General features: G+C 48.5%; 2 protein-coding genes across 3 annotated transcripts in view; both read right to left on the minus strand.

Moving 5' to 3' along the window:
* The window catches only part of TSG101 (tumor susceptibility 101), a 105,744-nt gene extending 94,684 nt beyond the window's left edge, over positions 1 to 11,060 (minus strand). The window contains exon 1 of one of the 2 annotated variants that reach the window (XM_063946351.1): positions 10,907 to 11,053. In XM_063946351.1, the coding sequence (XP_063802421.1) occupies positions 10,907 to 10,948 (42 nt within the window). In that variant the 5' untranslated portion in view covers positions 10,949 to 11,053. Of the gene's footprint in view, positions 1 to 10,906 lie in introns of both variants that reach the window. The other variant, XM_063946350.1, reaches the window with a different exon arrangement.
* Positions 11,061 to 12,606: 1,546 nt separating this feature from the next.
* UEVLD (UEV and lactate/malate dehyrogenase domains) overlaps positions 12,607 to 15,874 on the minus strand; it is a 43,362-nt gene continuing 40,094 nt past the window's right edge. Inside the window, exon 12 of the mRNA XM_063946352.1 lies at positions 12,607 to 15,506. Coding sequence (XP_063802422.1) covers positions 15,339 to 15,506 — 168 coding nt within the window. The 3' untranslated portion in view covers positions 12,607 to 15,338. The remainder of the gene's footprint in view (positions 15,507 to 15,874) is intronic.

Genomic DNA, 15,874 nt, shown 5'->3' on the forward strand with positions numbered 1-15,874 from the left:
GACTCTACACCGCCATTACTTCCTGCAGCACACACTGCAATGCACTGACTGTACACTTCTTATACCTGGCAGTGACATGAGGTGCTACTAATCATCCAGACTTACACCGCCATTACTCCTGCAGCACACACTGCAATGCACTGACTGTACACTTCTTATACCTGGCAGTGACATGAGGTGCTACTAATCATCCAGACTTACACCGCCATTACTCCCTGCAGCACACACTGCAATGCACTGACTGTACACTTCTTATACCTGGCAGTGACATGAGGTGCTACTAATCATCCAGACTTACACCGCCATTACTTCCTGCAGCAGACACTGCAATGCACTGACTGTACACTTCTTATACCTGGCAGTGACATGAGGTGCTACTAATCATCCAGACTTACACCGCCATTACTCCTGCAGCAGACACTGCAATGCACTGACTGTACACTTCTTATACCTGGCAGTGACATGAGGTGCTACTAATCATCCAGACTTACACCGCCATTACATCCTGCAGCAGACACTGCAATGCACTGACTGTACACTTCTTATACCTGGCAGTGACATGAGGTGCTACTAATCATCCAGACTTACACCGCCATTACTCCTGCAGCAGACACTGCAATGCACTGACTGTACACTTCTTATACCTGGCAGTGACATGAGGTGCTACTAATCATCCAGACTTACACCGCCATTACATCCTGCAGCAGACACTGCAATGCACTGACTGTACACTTCTTATACCTGGCAGTGACATGAGGTGCTACTAATCATCCAGACTTACACCGCCATTACTCCCTGCAGCAGACACTGCAATGCACTGACTGTACACTTCTTATACCTGGCAGTGACATGAGGTGCTACTAATCATCCAGACTTACACCGCCATTACATCCTGCAGCACACACTGCAATGCACTGACTGTACACTTCTTATACCTGGCAGTGACATGAGGTGCTACTAATCATCCAGACTTACACCGCCATTACTCCCTGCAGCAGACACTGCAATGCACTGACTGTACACTTCTTATACCTGGCAGTGACATGAGGTGTGCTACTAATCATCCAGACTTACACCGCCATTACTTCCTGCAGCAGACACTGCAATGCACTGACTGTACACTTCTTATACCTGGCAGTGACATGAGGTGCTACTAATCATCCAGACTTACACCGCCATTACTCCTGCAGCAGACACTGCAATGCACTGACTGTACACTTCTTATACCTGGCAGTGACATGAGGTGCTACTAATCATCCAGACTTACACCGCCATTACTTCCTGCAGCAGACACTGCAATGCACTGACTGTACACTTCTTATACCTGGCAGTGACATGAGGTGCTACTAATCATCCAGACTTACACCGCCATTACTCCTGCAGCAGACACTGCAATGCACTGACTGTACACTTCTTATACCCAGTGAACTACTGAGGTGCTACTAATCATCCAGACTTACACCGCCATTACATCCTGCAGCAGACACTGCAATGCACTGACTGTACACTTCTTATACCTGGCAGTGACATGAGGTGCTACTAATCATCCAGACTTACACCGCCATTACTCCCTGCAGCAGACACTGCAATGCACTGACTGTACACTTCTTATACCTGGCAGTGACATGAGGTGCTACTAATCATCCAGACTTACACCGCCATTACATCCTGCAGCAGACACTGCAATGCACTGACTGTACACTTCTTATACCTGGCAGTGACATGAGGTGCTACTAATCATCCAGACTTACACCGCCATTACTCCCTGCAGCAGACACTGCAATGCACTGACTGTACACTTCTTATACCTGGCAGTGACATGAGGTGCTACTAATCATCCAGACTTACACCGCCATTACATCCTGCAGCAGACACTGCAATGCACTGACTGTACACTTCTTATACCTGGCAGTGACATGAGGTGCTACTAATCATCCAGACTTACACCGCCATTACTCCCTGCAGCAGACACTGCAATGCACTGACTGTACACTTCTTATACCTGGCAGTGACATGAGGTGTGCTACTAATCATCCAGACTTACACCGCCATTACATCCTGCAGCAGACACTGCAATGCACTGACTGTACACTTCTTATACCTGGCAGTGACATGAGGTGCTACTAATCATCCAGACTTACACCGCCATTACTCCCTGCAGCAGACACTGCAATGCACTGACTGTACACTTCTTATACCTGGCAGTGACATGAGGTGTGCTACTAATCATCCAGACTTACACCGCCATTACTTCCTGCAGCAGACACTGCAATGCACTGACTGTACACTTCTTATACCTGGCAGTGACATGAGGTGTGCTACTAATCATCCAGACTTACACCGCCATTACTCCCTGCAGCACACACTGCAATGCACTGACTGTACACTTCTTATACCTGGCAGTGACATGAGGTGTGCTACTAATCATCCAGACTTACACCGCCATTACTCCCTGCAGCACACACTGCAATGCACTGACTGTACACTTCTTATACCTGGCAGTGACATGAGGTGCTACTAATCATCCAGACTTACACCGCCATTACATCCTGCAGCAGACACTGCAATGCACTGACTGTACACTTCTTATACCTGGCAGTGACATGAGGTGCTACTAATCATCCAGACTTACACCGCCATTACATCCTGCAGCAGACACTGCAATGCACTGACTGTACACTTCTTATACCTGGCAGTGACATGAGGTGTGCTACTAATCATCCAGACTTACACCGCCATTACTCCTGCAGCAGACACTGCAATGCACTGACTGTACACTTCTTATACCTGGCAGTGACATGAAGTGCTACTAATCATCCAGACTTACACCGCCATTACATCCTGCAGCAGACACTGCAATGCACTGACTGTACACTTCTTATACCTGGCAGTGACATGAGGTGTGCTACTAATCATCCAGACTTACACCGCCATTACTCCCTGCAGCAGACACTGCAATGCACTGACTGTACACTTCTTATACCTGGCAGTGACATGAGGTGTGCTACTAATCATCCAGACTTACACCGCCATTACTCCCTGCAGCACACGACTTACACCGCCATTACTCCCTGCAGCACACACTGCAATGCACTGACTGTACACTTCTTATACCTGGCAGTGACATGAGGTGTGCTACTAATCATCCAGACTTATACCGCCATTACTCCCTGCAGCACACACTGCAATGCACTGACTGTACACTTCTTATACCTGGCAGTGACATGAGGTGCTACTAATCATCCAGACTTACACCGCCATTACTCCCTGCAGCAGACACTGCAATGCACTGACTGTACACTTCTTATACCTGGCAGTGACATGAGGTGTGCTACTAATCATCCAGACTTACACCGCCATTACTCCCTGCAGCAGACACTGCAATGCACTGACTGTACACTTCTTATACCTGGCAGTGACATGAGGTGTGCTACTAATCATCCAGACTTACACCGCCATTACTCCCTGCAGCACACACTGCAATGCACTGACTGTACACTTCTTATACCTGGCAGTGACATGAGGTGTGCTACTAATCATCCAGACTTATACCGCCATTACTCCCTGCAGCACACACTGCAATGCACTGACTGTACACTTCTTATACCTGGCAGTGACATGAGGTGCTACTAATCATCCAGACTTACACCGCCATTACATCCTGCAGCAGACACTGCAATGCACTGACTGTACACTTCTTATACCTGGCAGTGACATGAGGTGTGCTACTAATCATCCAGACTTACACCGCCATTACTCCCTGCAGCAGACACTGCAATGCACTGACTGTACACTTCTTATACCTGGCAGTGACATGAAGTGCTACTAATCATCCAGACTTACACCGCCATTACATCCTGCAGCAGACACTGCAATGCACTGACTGTACACTTCTTATACCTGGCAGTGACATGAGGTGTGCTACTAATCATCCAGACTTACACCGCCATTACTCCCTGCAGCAGACACTGCAATGCACTGACTGTACACTTCTTATACCTGGCAGTGACATGAGGTGTGCTACTAATCATCCAGACTTACACCGCCATTACTCCCTGCAGCACACACTGCAATGCACTGACTGTACACTTCTTATACCTGGCAGTGACATGAGGTGTGCTACTAATCATCCAGACTTATACCGCCATTACTCCCTGCAGCACACACTGCAATGCACTGACTGTACACTTCTTATACCTGGCAGTGACATGAGGTGCTACTAATCATCCAGACTTACACCGCCATTACTCCCTCTGTACCTCTATCCCTGCAGTGACATGAGGTCTTACTAATCATCCAGACTTACACGCCATTACTCCTGCAGCACACAGCAATGCACTGACTGTACACTTCTTATACCTGGCAGTGACATGAGGAGTGCTACTAATCATCCAGACTTACACCGCCATTACTTCCTGCAGCAGACACTGCAATGCACTGACTGTACACTTCTTATACCTGGCAGTGACATGAGGTGCTACTAATCATCCAGACTTACACCGCCATTACTCCCTGCAGCAGACACTGCAATGCACTGACTGTACACTTCTTATACCTGGCAGTGACATGAGGTGTGCTACTAATCATCCAGACTTACACCGCCATTACATCCTGCAGCAGACACTGCAATGCACTGACTGTACACTTCTTATACCTGGCAGTGACATGAGGTGTGCTACTAATCATCCAGACTTACACCGCCATTACTTCCTGCAGCAGACACTGCAATGCACTGACTGTACACTTCTTATACCTGGCAGTGACATGAGGTGTGCTACTAATCCTCCAGACTTACACCGCCATTACTTCCTGCAGCAGACAATGCAATGCACTGACTGTACACTTCTTATACCTGGCAGTGACATGAGGTGCTACTAATCATCCAGACTTACACCGCCATTACTCCCTGCAGCACACACTGCAATGCACTGACTGTACACTTCTTATACCTGGCAGTGACATGAGGTGCTACTAATCATCCAGACTTACACCGCCATTACTCCCTGCAGCACACACTGCAATGCACTGACTGTACACTTCTTATACCTGGCAGTGACATGAGGTGCTACTAATCATCCAGACTTACACCGCCATTACTCCCTGCAGCACACACTGCAATGCACTGACTGTACACTTCTTATACCTGGCAGTGACATGAGGTGCTACTAATCATCCAGACTTACACCGCCATTACTCCCTGCAGCAGACACTGCAATGCACTGACTGTACACTTCTTATACCTGGCAGTGACATGAGGTGCTACTAATCATCCAGACTTACACCGCCATTACTTCCTGCAGCAGACACTGCAATGCACTGACTGTACACTTCTTATACCTGGCAGTGACATGAGGTGCTACTAATCATCCAGACTTACACCGCCATTACATCCTGCAGCAGACACTGCAATGCACTGACTGTACACTTCTTATACCTGGCAGTGACATGAGGTGCTACTAATCATCCAGACTTACACCGCCATTACTCCCTGCAGCAGACACTGCAATGCACTGACTGTACACTTCTTATACATGGCAGTGACATGAGGTGCTACTAATCATCCAGACTTACACCGCCATTACATCCTGCAGCAGACACTGCAATGCACTGACTGTACACTTCTTATACCTGGCAGTGACATGAGGTGCTACTAATCATCCAGACTTACACCGCCATTACTCCCTGCAGCAGACACTGCAATGCACTGACTGTACACTTCTTATACCTGGCAGTGACATGAGGTGTGCTACTAATCATCCAGACTTACACCGCCATTACATCCTGCAGCACACACTGCAATGCACTGACTGTACACTTCTTATACCTGGCAGTGACATGAGGTGCTACTAATCATCCAGACTTACACCGCCATTACTCCCTGCAGCAGACACTGCAATGCACTGACTGTACACTTCTTATACCTGGCAGTGACATGAGGTGTGCTACTAATCATCCAGACTTACACCGCCATTACATCCTGCAGCACACACTGCAATGCACTGACTGTACACTTCTTATACCTGGCAGTGACATGAGGTGCTACTAATCATCCAGACTTACACCGCCATTACTCCCTGCAGCAGACACTGCAATGCACTGACTGTACACTTCTTATACCTGGCAGTGACATGAGGTGCTACTAATCATCCAGACTTACACCGCCATTACTCCCTGCAGCAGACACTGCAATGCACTGACTGTACACTTCTTATACCTGGCAGTGACATGAGGTGTGCTACTAATCATCCAGACTTACACCGCCATTACTTCCTGCAGCAGACACTGCAATGCACTGACTGTACACTTCTTATACCTGGCAGTGACATGAGGTGCTACTAATCATCCAGACTTACACCGCCATTACATCCTGCAGCAGACACTGCAATGCACTGACTGTACACTTCTTATACCTGGCAGTGACATGAGGTGCTACTAATCATCCAGACTTACACCGCCATTACTCCCTGCAGCACACACTGCAATGCACTGACTGTACACTTCTTATACCTGGCAGTGACATGAGGTGCTACTAATCATCCAGACTTACACCGCCATTACTTCCTGCAGCAGACACTGCAATGCACTGACTGTACACTTCTTATACCTGGCAGTGACATGAGGTGTGCTACTAATCATCCAGACTTACACCGCCATTACTCCCTGCAGCAGACACTGCAATGCACTGACTGTACACTTCTTATACCTGGCAGTGACATGAGGTGTGCTACTAATCATCCAGACTTACACCGCCATTACATCCTGCAGCAGACACTGCAATGCACTGACTGTACACTTCTTATACCTGGCAGTGACATGAGGTGTGCTACTAATCATCCAGACTTACACCGCCATTACTTCCTGCAGCAGACACTGCAATGCACTGACTGTACACTTCTTATACCTGGCAGTGACATGAGGTGCTACTAATCATCCAGACTTACACCGCCATTACTTCCTGCAGCACACACTGCAATGCACTGACTGTACACTTCTTATACCTGGCAGTGACATGAGGTGCTACTAATCATCCAGACTTACACCGCCATTACTTCCTGCAGCAGACACTGCAATGCACTGACTGTACACTTCTTATACCTGGCAGTGACATGAGGTGCTACTAATCATCCAGACTTACACCGCCATTACTCCCTGCAGCACACACTGCAATACACTGACTGTACACTTCTTATACCTGGCAGTGACATGAGGTGCTACTAATCATCCAGACTTACACCGCCATTACTCCCTGCAGCAGACACTGCAATACACTGACTGTACACTTCTTATACCTGGCAGTGACATGAGGTGCTACTAATCATCCAGACTTACACCGCCATTACATCCTGCAGCAGACACTGCAATGCACTGACTGTACACTTCTTATACCTGGCAGTGACATGAGGTGTGCTACTAATCATCCAGACTTACACCGCCATTACTCCCTGCAGCAGACACTGCAATGCACTGACTGTACACTTCTTATACCTGGCAGTGACATGAGGTGTGCTACTAATCATCCAGACTTACACCGCCATTACATCCTGCAGCACACACTGCAATGCACTGACTGTACACTTCTTATACCTAGCAGTGACATGAGGTGTGCTACTAATCATCCAGACTTACACCGCCATTACTTCCTGCAGCAGACACTGCAATGCACTGACTGTACACTTCTTATACCTGGCAGTGACATGAGGTGTGCTACTAATCATCCAGACTTACACCGCCATTACTTCCTGCAGCAGACACTGCAATGCACTGACTGTACACTTCTTATACCTGGCAGTGACATGAGGTGTGCTACTAATCATCCAGACTTACACCGCCATTACTCCCTGCAGCACACACTGCAATGCACTGACTGTACACTTCTTATACCTGGCAGTGACATGAGGTGTGCTACTAATCATCCAGACTTACACCGCCATTACTCCCTGCAGCAGACACTGCAATGCACTGACTGTACACTTCTTATACCTGGCAGTGACATGAGGTGTGCTACTAATCATCCAGACTTACACCGCCATTACTTCCTGCAGCACACACTGCAATGCACTGACTGTACACTTCTTATACCTGGCAGTGACATGAGGTGTGCTACTAATCATCCAGACTTACACCGCCATTACTCCCTGCAGCAGACACTGCAATGCACTGACTGTACACTTCTTATACCTGGCAGTGACATGAGGTGTGCTACTAATCATCCAGACTTACACCGCCATTACTCCCTGCAGCAGACACTGCAATGCACTGACTGTACACTTCTTATACCTGGCAGTGACATGAGGTGTGCTACTAATCATCCAGACTTACACCGCCATTATTCCCTGCAGCACACACTGCAATGCACTGACTGTACACTTCTTATACCTGGCAGTGACATGAGGTGTGCTACTAATCATCCAGACTTACACCGCCATTACTTCCTGCAGCAGACACTGCAATGCACTGACTGTACACTTCTTATACCTGGCAGTGACATGAGGTGTGCTACTAATCATCCAGACTTACACCGCCATTACTTCCTGCAGCAGACACTGCAATGCACTGACTGTACACTTCTTATACCTGGCAGTGACATGAGGTGCTACTAATCATCCAGACTTACACCGCCATTACTTCCTGCAGCAGACACTGCAATGCACTGACTGTACACTTCTTATACCTGGCAGTGACATGAGGTGTGCTACTAATCATCCAGACTTATACCGCCATTACTTCCTGCAGCAGACACTGCAATGCACTGACTGTACACTTCTTATACCTGGCAGTGACATGAGGTGTGCTACTAATCATCCAGACTTACACCGCCATTACTCCCTGCAGCACACACTGCAATGCACTGACTGTACACTTCTTATACCTAGCAGTGCTGCCTCCCAGTGACTCATATATAACATGACAATCCCAGGTCATCGTCACATGACTGCATCATGTGAGAGTGACAGCCAGACACAACTAACATATAAGGTGATCACATGAAGCAATGCTACAGTATAACCCCTCCTCTAAACTACCACTCCCACGATAACTGACCACTTATTATATACTTCATTCATAGACATAGGTGAGCAGGGGACAGGCAGGGAGTGGGGGCCTCAGTAAGGGACAGGCGGGAAGTGGGGGCCTCAGTAAGGGACAGACGGGAAGTGGGGGGTCTCGGCGGGGGACAAGCAGGAAGTGGGGGTCTCGGCAGGGGACAGGCACAGAGTGGGGGTCTCGGCGGGGGACAGGCACAGAGTGGGGGTCTCGGCGGGGGACAGGCACGCAGTGGGAGTCTCGGCGGGGGACAGGCACGGAGTGGGGGCCTCAGGGGTGGTGGTGGTGATTGGGGACAGGCAGGGAGTGGGGGTCTCAGTGGGGGACAGGCAGGGAGTGGGGGTCTCAGTGGGGGACAGGCAGGGGGCTCAGATGGATACAGGTTAGAGGTGGCTTGGGGTGTGGGGGAGACACATAAGGGTAGAGGTGGCCTCAGTGGGTGACAGGAGGGAGGAGTAGACGGGTGACTATGGGAAAAGGGAGTACGGCAGTGAGTGAAAGCAAGAGGGCCAGGGCAGAGGGATGACACATGGAGCGGTAGGGATCAGTGAGTGACACACAGGGGTCGGGGGAAGAAGGGTGACACAGGTGCCGGTAGGGATCAGTGTCACACAGGGGTAGGGATTAGTAATACCCCTTTCACACCAGAAATGCAGGGACAAAACCCGGGAATTCTGCCACGGGCTCATGCAGGGACATTCCCGGGTTTGCACCTTTCACACCAGCATTTTTTGCCGAGACATCCCACGTCTGCACCTTTCAAACTAAACCCGGGATGGCCCTGCATTTTCTGAAAATCGGCGTCTCAGAAAAACCATAAGACCAGGAAGTGCCCTGAAGAGCCAATCAGCATCAGTATAGGCAACCCGGGAAGGCGGGACATGTCCCTGCACCATTCACACTGTCCAGGGTCCAGTGAACATCCCGGGACCAACCCTGGTCGATTGCAGGGTTGAAATGCAGGGACAGAAATCCCGGGTTTTTGTCCCTGTACCCTTTCACACCAAGAAATTTCCCGGGTTGATGCGCGTTCATGTGTTTTAACCCGGGAAATATATGGCTGTGTGAAAGGGGTATAAGTGACACACAGGGGGCGGGTGCAGAAGGGTGACACAGGTGCCGGTAGGGATCAGTAAGTGACACACAGGGGGCGGGGGCAGAGGGGTGACACAGGTGCCGGTAGGGATCAGTAAGTGACACACAGGGGGCGGGGGCAGAGGGGTGGCACAGGTGCCGGTAGGGATCAGTAAGTGACACACAGGGGGCGGGGGCAGAGGGGTGACACAGGTGCCGGTAGGGATCAGTAAGTGACACACAGGGGGCGGGGGCAGAGGGGTGGCACAGGTGCCGGTAGGGATCAGTAAGTGACACACAGGGGGCGGGGGCAGAGGGGTGACACAGGTGCCGGTAGGGATCAGTAAGTGACACACAGGGGGTGGGGGCAGAGGCGTGGCACAGGTGCCGGTAGGGATCAGTAAGTGACACACAGGGGGCGGGGGCAGAGGGGTGACACAGGTGCCGGTAGGGATCAGTGTCACACAGGGGTAGGGATCAGTAAGTGACACACAGGGGGCGGGGGCAGAAGGGTGACACAGGTGCCGGTAGAGATCAGTACGTGACACACAGGGGGCGGGGGCAGAAGGGTGACACAGGTGCCGGTAGGGATCAGTGACACAGGTGGCGGGGGCAGAAGGGTGGCACAGGTGCCGGTAGGGATCAGTAAGTGACACACAGGGGGCGGGGGCAGAAGGGTGACACAGGTGCCGGTAGAGATCAGTAAGTGACACACAGGGGGCGGGGGCAGAAGGGTGACACAGGTGCCGGTAGGGATCAGTAAGTGACACACAGGGGGCGGCCTCACCTTGCTGAGCATCTTCTTGAGCTGGGCCTCTGACACCGCCATGGTGAGGAGTGTCAGCCCCGTCGCTCTCCCCTCTCCCCGCCGCTGCCAGAACCTAACCCAGCTAGCCGGAAATCCAGCTGTCCCTACTGCAACTTCCGCTCCTGGGGCTGACGTCATTTCCCTGGATACAGGACTGTGTTACCATGGCGACTGTGGGACGCTCCGCGGCCGCCATATTTGAAAAGGGCAAGTCTACTGTGACCCGCAGTACTATGTATTAAGTAATGGTAGATGCTAGAATCAAGTGGGCTAATATAGAACCAACCATTAAGTAATGGCTGTGTCTCTCCCCCTTCAGTGAATGTTGCCTCAAAGGGTTTCTGGCCGCCACCTATATGTAATTACTGTGTGCTCTGTAGCCATGGCACTGCCTCACCACATGTAACACAGGGTAACCAAGGTGCACCACCTGAGTACTACTGCCAGTACCCATACAGTATGAACAGCACAGACCCCTTTCATAGATAGGATTGGCTTCCCTGTACAATGCAACACTGCAGCGAATGAGGGGGAAGGTAACAACTGCGAGCAGTGCGCTACGGGCGGGCAATACTGGTCCTTCCCCGGTGTAGTACATCCCATGCATCGGAATGTGCATGGCTCGCGACGCCAATTGTTAGCATCCATACACGCAGTAATACCGATTGTTGCAACCTTATATAACACCATCGGTCGCGCCATAGAATCTTGCATCAGTCCTAAGGCATAGTTGCCTACTTTCTGGTGCCCCCGAGGACAGGGGCATGGCTGCACAATCACGTCATCATGGCCACACCCCCACTATACAGTGACAAGATTACTGGTAAAGCAGGGGTCGTGGCTACAATAATGCATTAAAGCGCGAAATGCGTCAGTGCCTGCCAACTTCACTTGGGAAGTGGGCGACTAGACAGCGGGTGGAGGCCAGATGCGGGAAACTTGCCCACTCTTCTGGGTGGAGCCTACCAGCCGTTCCAGGAGAGTAGGCGAGCAGTGAGCAGGTGCAGTGTCTCCATTTGACCATGGCCTCCTGTGCCTGCGGATGTGCAAACATAATGGCGTGCATTACTAGCTACCTCCCAGTCACCGCCCAGGAACGCCCATCACTTTCCACGGCATCCCTGATAACAGGCCTCTCGATCACAACAGCGCCTGTCTGCGTACCCTCTGTATAGTGCATGCCCTGGATGAGTTTTTAGGGATTTTTACACATGTACAGTGGCAAAAAATAATAAAATCTTAAAATCCCTCAGTTATGTAAACATCAGCACTGTGATAAACAAGCCACTCACACAGGAATAATGGTCGGCACTCTTATTTACTTCGCCAGGACACCGGCCATATCCCAATGTAACCGGAACCTCAGTTGTGACAGTGTAAGGCAGGCATTCCCAACCGCGGTCCTCAAGGCACACCAACAGTGCAGGTTTTAGTGATATCCAGGCTTCAGCACAGATGGTTAAATCAAAATAACTGAGGTACTAATTAAGTCACCTGTGTTCAAGCCTGGATATCACTAAAACCAGGACTGTTAGTGTGCCTTGAGGACTGAGGTTGGGAAACACTGGTGTAAGGAGTAGAATACAGTGGTCGGTTTCTCTCGTACAAAAAAAACTAGCAGTCACCTTACAGTACATGATATACAACATTGTTCTAATCAAAGGTCCGAAATGCAATAACAGACTCCAAACCATTTTATTCAGAGCTACCAGAGATTATGTATAACGTCAGAAAACAAAAATATTATAAAATACAGTAATGCAGAATATTGGAGTCTTACGGCTTTTAAATAGTAGAAAAGTTGAGTAAAAAATGATCGACAATATAGAAACTCCATATTTGTAGTGATTCTGAAACAGTGCAGTAACAATGTTCTATCATACTTCTACATTACGCTGCTCCTTCCGCATACAATAAGGCACAATACAAATTGATATGCCTCTCTTTAAAACATACTCCAGGCAATCAATTTATTATTACTTTGTAAGGCGCCACAAGGGTTCTGCTGCGCTGTACAAGGGGATGATCAATACGACAAATTGCAGCAGTTAATGATCCTCTACCTGTCAGGGTGCGGAGTCTGCAGGTTTTCAGGGGCATCTTAAGGTGACTGGGCTCAAGAAATCTCAGGATCAAGCTGCCCATGGTTCCCCATTATACGTCCCTATGACTGGCTACTGTTAGGTGTCGGCTACTTTACCGCTGGCCCTGTACTGTACAATATTTTAGGCAACATTGGTCACTTTGCTCAGTATTACAGAACGTGGCCCAAAAACGATAGTAAAGCCCGGCAGCAAGACGATCAAAATTGATAACAACATTGGTGGTCATTCCGAGTTGATCGCTCGCTAGCTGTTTTTAGCAGCCGTGCAAACGCTATGCCGCCTCCCACTGGGAGTGTATGTTAGCTTAGCAGAAGTGCGAACGAAAGGATCGCAGAGCGGCGGCAACGTTTTTTTGTGCAGTATTATAGTAGCTCAATACCTACTCAGCGCTTGCGATGACTTTAGACTGTTCAGTTCCTGTTTTGACGTCACAAACACGCCCTGCGTTCGCCCAGCCACTCCTGCGTTTTTTCTGCCACGCCTGCATTTTTTCGAACAATCCCTGAAAACGGTCAGTTGACACCCAGAAACGCCCCCTTCCTGTCAATCACTCTGCGGCCAGCAGTGCAACTGAAAAGCTTCGCTAGACCCTGTGTGAAACTACATTGTTCGTTGTAATAGTACATCACGCGTGCGCATTGCGCCGCATACGCATGTGCAGAAGTGCCGTTTTTTGCCTCATCGCTGCACAGCGAACGAATGCAGCTAGTGATCAACTTGGAATGACCACCATTATTGGGCATGTTGGTAAATGTCATGTTTCTATGTGTCTAATACTAGAATTACAGTATATAAATTCTGATATTAGTACTATAGGTTCAGTATTGCCCACTACATTTACTCATATAAAATAACATAACATTTTGTAAATATTTTTTTCAATGTTGCATTTAACACAAATTATTTAATCACTGAATTAAATCCCTTTCCACCTCCTGTGTGGTTATCCGTTCATATGTCCCTATTCTTAATAAATAAACTGGAACAATTTTAAATACCAAAATCTCAGCCGTGATTCTGCATATTGAGAGAAGACCTTACATGGTTTCTGAGGTAAAATCGGTCAGTTCTAGAATAAATACAGCGGAAGTTACTGCCTTGTGTCTCACTGCTTATGTAATTGTAGTTTCCTCAGTAAACCTTTCGTCTGCCCCATCTGGCAGAATTAAGGGGACTTGGGGCCTAATTCACTATCATTTGCAAACGTGAGAACGCACGCACTGAGCAATTATCGGCAGACTGGGAAGACCAAAGTGCGAACGCTCTGCAATCGCAGGCCCAGTGAAATGTGACTGCGAATCGATTGACAGGAAGTGACCGTTTGTGGGAGGCAACATGGTGTTTGAATTTGCAAATGCAGCGGCAGGCATCTTTTTTTTCTTGGCGGCTCTCCACATGCGATTTATAACAGTAGCAGTTTTGAGATGATCGCTATTTGTGCCTCAGTAGCAGTGATCCTTAGTGAATTGGCCCTTCAGTCACTGAATTTATATTTAAACAGAGCTGTGTACTGATACCTGATGAGTGAGACAAAGGGAGCTGGATGGGTTTTGAGTCTTTTGGGCACTTTTGGGTTTAGGAATAATATTTCTACGGGCAACGTTCTACTAGAACTCCAAATAAAATACAATTGCATTTTCATTTTGTATCTCATTCTTTGAGAATATAGAGTATACCTCCCTTTTATGGAAAAACTATAAATGTACAACGGTCTACAAACATGAGTGTTATTTTCGTTCCTGATGAAATCACAAGTATTTAGTAAGAAAATAAATGATCTTAGTGCATTTGTAGAAAAGACATCGCAGAGTAGCTGTGTCCAGCACACCGTGGAGGCGGCCATTTTGGTGGCAGAAGCAACGGTTTATCAAAATGCAGCCTTATTACGTCGGTGGGAACCAGTGCCTCCGCGATGTCACTGGTTTCTAATGAACGGATATTGGTAAATTTACTAAAAGGTCAATTTTAATCTGTATTAAATATCTAAATCGATCTAAAACAATGTTGTGTTTCAGGGGCTAACTTGCACATTTAAAAACATTTCAAAATCAATATAAAAAAAAAAAAAAGGTGAGTTTTTGCCCCTGAAACACAACATCGATTTAGATCGATTTATTATCGACTAAAATTGACCTTTAATTCATTTACGCCACAAACTGCATTCTCATGAACATAACTTAAGCCACACAAAATGGCCGACTCCGTCTTGTGCACAGGGTGAAGGAGCATCTGAGTGACCCCCTGGCTGGCAGAGATCATCCACCTACATGGCGATTGCACAGTGACAGAGTCCCGCTCTGGTTATTTTACAGTTTCAGCAGCTGCTGCTGACTGTGTATAGAGGATGCACTTTTCTGTAGAGCGTCGGATACACAATCGTCCTGTTGTAGGATTTCGGGGTTCCCAAACACCCCACTGCTTCCTAGTACACAGGGCATGCTTAAAAAGACTTCTTCCTGTATGTTGAAGAAACCCTAGGGAGAGAGAGAGACAGACACGATCAGAAGGAGCAGGATAAAGCCTCAGTATGTGGCGGATGGATTGCGGACAGCATATAAAGGCTGAGGTCTAGGTATGACACCTTCGTATGTTGCGCTGCTATGTATTTTAATAGTGAACCTTGTGGCAGTGGGTGCGGACTGTTTATCCTCGCAAATGGATCGCGTTAGAACAGGAAAATCTGGGTCCAAAGTCTAAATTTATGAGGACTGCTAAAACCGCGCAGTAGTTCCGTAGGTCAATGGCCAGACGCATCTCTGGTCGCTTCGTAGGCAGTAACTTCCTGATTTTGTTACTCTAGCCAGGCAGATTTTATGGTGCGTTTTTTCAGCAGAGAGAATAT

This window comes from Pseudophryne corroboree, chromosome 11 (assembly GCF_028390025.1).
Source record: "Pseudophryne corroboree isolate aPseCor3 chromosome 11, aPseCor3.hap2, whole genome shotgun sequence".
In the NCBI taxonomy this organism is placed as follows: domain Eukaryota; kingdom Metazoa; phylum Chordata; class Amphibia; order Anura; family Myobatrachidae; genus Pseudophryne; species Pseudophryne corroboree.